Source organism: Chiloscyllium plagiosum, chromosome 43, assembly GCF_004010195.1.
Source record: "Chiloscyllium plagiosum isolate BGI_BamShark_2017 chromosome 43, ASM401019v2, whole genome shotgun sequence".
NCBI classification, from domain to species: Eukaryota; Metazoa; Chordata; class Chondrichthyes; order Orectolobiformes; family Hemiscylliidae; genus Chiloscyllium; species Chiloscyllium plagiosum.
In genome coordinates this window covers 7,991,829-7,994,166 of record NC_057752.1, presented here as the reverse complement: position 1 = coordinate 7,994,166, position 2,338 = coordinate 7,991,829, and the positions used below count along the sequence as shown (strand labels likewise).

The 2,338-nt window shown below is 40.4% G+C and overlaps 1 protein-coding gene across 1 annotated transcript in view; it reads right to left on the bottom strand.

The window, feature by feature from the left end:
- Positions 1-2,338, bottom strand: part of LOC122543352 (protein S100-B-like) — a 22,653-nt gene continuing 20,315 nt past the window's right edge. The window contains exon 3 of the mRNA XM_043681939.1: positions 1-603. Within this exon, the coding sequence (XP_043537874.1) occupies positions 460-603 (144 nt within the window). The 3' untranslated portion in view covers positions 1-459. The remainder of the gene's footprint in view (positions 604-2,338) is intronic.

Here is a 2,338-nt window from a genome sequence, read left to right as displayed (position 1 = left end):
TTTATTTCACTGCTCTCTTTATTCAATCAATAAAATTTCCATTTGGGTAACATTCTTTTTGTGAGTTCAAATTTTCCAAACAATCAATAATACTGGTGCAGTTATCTTAAAGCAGACAACTACATTTAATGGGAGTTATAAAGTGGACATTTCTGAAGCACTGCATTTACAGCTGACATCTGATTTAGAATACTCTTTTTTTCAAAGCATATATGTATATTCAGTTGGACTTTTCAGGATCATAGCGTCATACAACATGGAAACAGACAGAATGCAAGTAAAGGATTAAAATATTTTTAGCCGTCCTAGCACTTCTTATTCTGATCTGATAATTATGTTTCTATTCTACTTGAAAAGTTGTTCGCTTTATTTAGTTGAGGTTTTTCAACTCATTTCAGAAAGCAATGTACACATCCAGAGTTCGCTCTTAGTTCCAATGTTCGCTCTTGGTTCCAAAATTCACTCTTGAGGTGCAAAGAAGCTGTGACATGCTGAGGTAATCATAGCAACAAAAGTGACAAATTCTTGAAAATCAATTTCCATATCACCATTTTCATCCAAGTCCAGCATGAGTGTATCCAAGGTCGCTTGGTCTTTTATGTTCTTTGCAAGATTGATTGGAAGATAAAAATAAACATTGTTTAAACAAATAAGCATAAACAAATAAGTGGAATGATTGATTACAATATCTTGGGGTTCTCATATTCAATCCAGTCCTGAACTCATGTTCAGTCTCAGTAAAATACAAAAGGAGTAGTTCACATATTCTTGGTTGGGCTGCTAAATAGAGTGACTCTGGGCTCAGTTTTGATGTGGGCCTGATTTTATATCCAAACACAGTTAGAATCTACCTGAAGAAAAAAGCCCAGGAGTTGATGGAAATTTGCTGGGCATTAGTGCATTGACACAAGCTGTTGGCAGTGGTCACACAGCTGCAGGAAGCTCACCTGAGCAAAAACATCAGGCCACCTGCTTGACTGGCTGTGGCCCTTGGGTAAGTTCTGGGAAGGGCAATTGTGACTGCTGTTGAGTAAGAACACTCATCCTTCTCCAGGCTCCACATGATTTTCTCTAATCCAACTTTCACTCTGACCTGAATGCTTTAAGAAGGGATCATGCAGTAACTCACCTCCTGACATCCCAAAACCTGTAAACCATCTAAAAGACACAAGTCAGGAATGTGATGTAAAACTCCCCACTTGCCTAGATTGGTGCAAGTCCAATAACACTCAAGAAGCTTGACACCATCCAGGACAAGCAACCTATTTACTGGTACCACATCCATAAACATCCACTTCCTCCACCACTGATGCTCAGTAGCAGCAGTGTGTATTATCTACAAAGATGCAGTGTAGACATTCACCAAAGATAATCAGATAGCATCTTACAAATTACTTCCATCAAGAAGGTCAAAGAGCAGTAGATACATAGGAATACCACCACCTTCAAGTTCCCCTCCAAGCTACTCATCATCATGACTTAGAAATATATTGCCATGTCTTCAGTGTTGTTGGGACAAAATCCTGGAATTCCCTTCCTAACTGCATTGTGGATATACCTTTGTTGCGTGGACTGCAGCACTTGGAGAAGGCAGTTGACCACCAACTTCTCAAGTAACTCGCGATAGGTAACAAATGCTAGCCAAAGCGATGTCCATGTCCCATGAGTGAATAAGAAGTGCCTAAATTTCACTGCATTAGTGTAGCATGAGCACTTTGTATCTGTTGATATACATCTGTATAAGGTGATGTAGCTCAGAATATTGAGGCATGACACTGGCCTTGTGAAGCTGCCAAAGCATACTGTCAGGTGGAATGATTGTAATGACATCAGCCAGGTGGACCTCGTAGAATAGGAGTTCACTAACTGGGGCTGTTAATCTGGTACAATCAGGGAGTCCTGGCTGACAGATAGAAACAGGAGTGTCTCCCCTTCACTGTTTTTGATCACACTGCCCTTTGATGTGAAGGGCAGTGTTTGTCACTGGCCACCCAGGTGTTTTCCTATCTTCCTGGTGGTGGAAATTGAATAAAGATTTGTGCACTTTGTGTCTTTCACTGTGTCTCACACCTGCACAAAAAAAAGAAAAAAAGTTTAAAAAAAAGAAAGAAAAATCTTAAAAAAAAGAAACAGGAGTGTCCACACAGCATTGTCCTTTTATGTGAAGGGCAGTGCTTGTCACTGGCCACTCAGGTGTTTTCCTATCTTCCTGGTGGTGGAACTTGAATAAAGATTTGTATAACTTGTGTCTCTCACTGTGTCTCACACCTGCACACACACACCATGGGTGCTGGGGAAAAAATAAGCACTACCGCAGTTAGGCGGTAGTGTGGGGGTT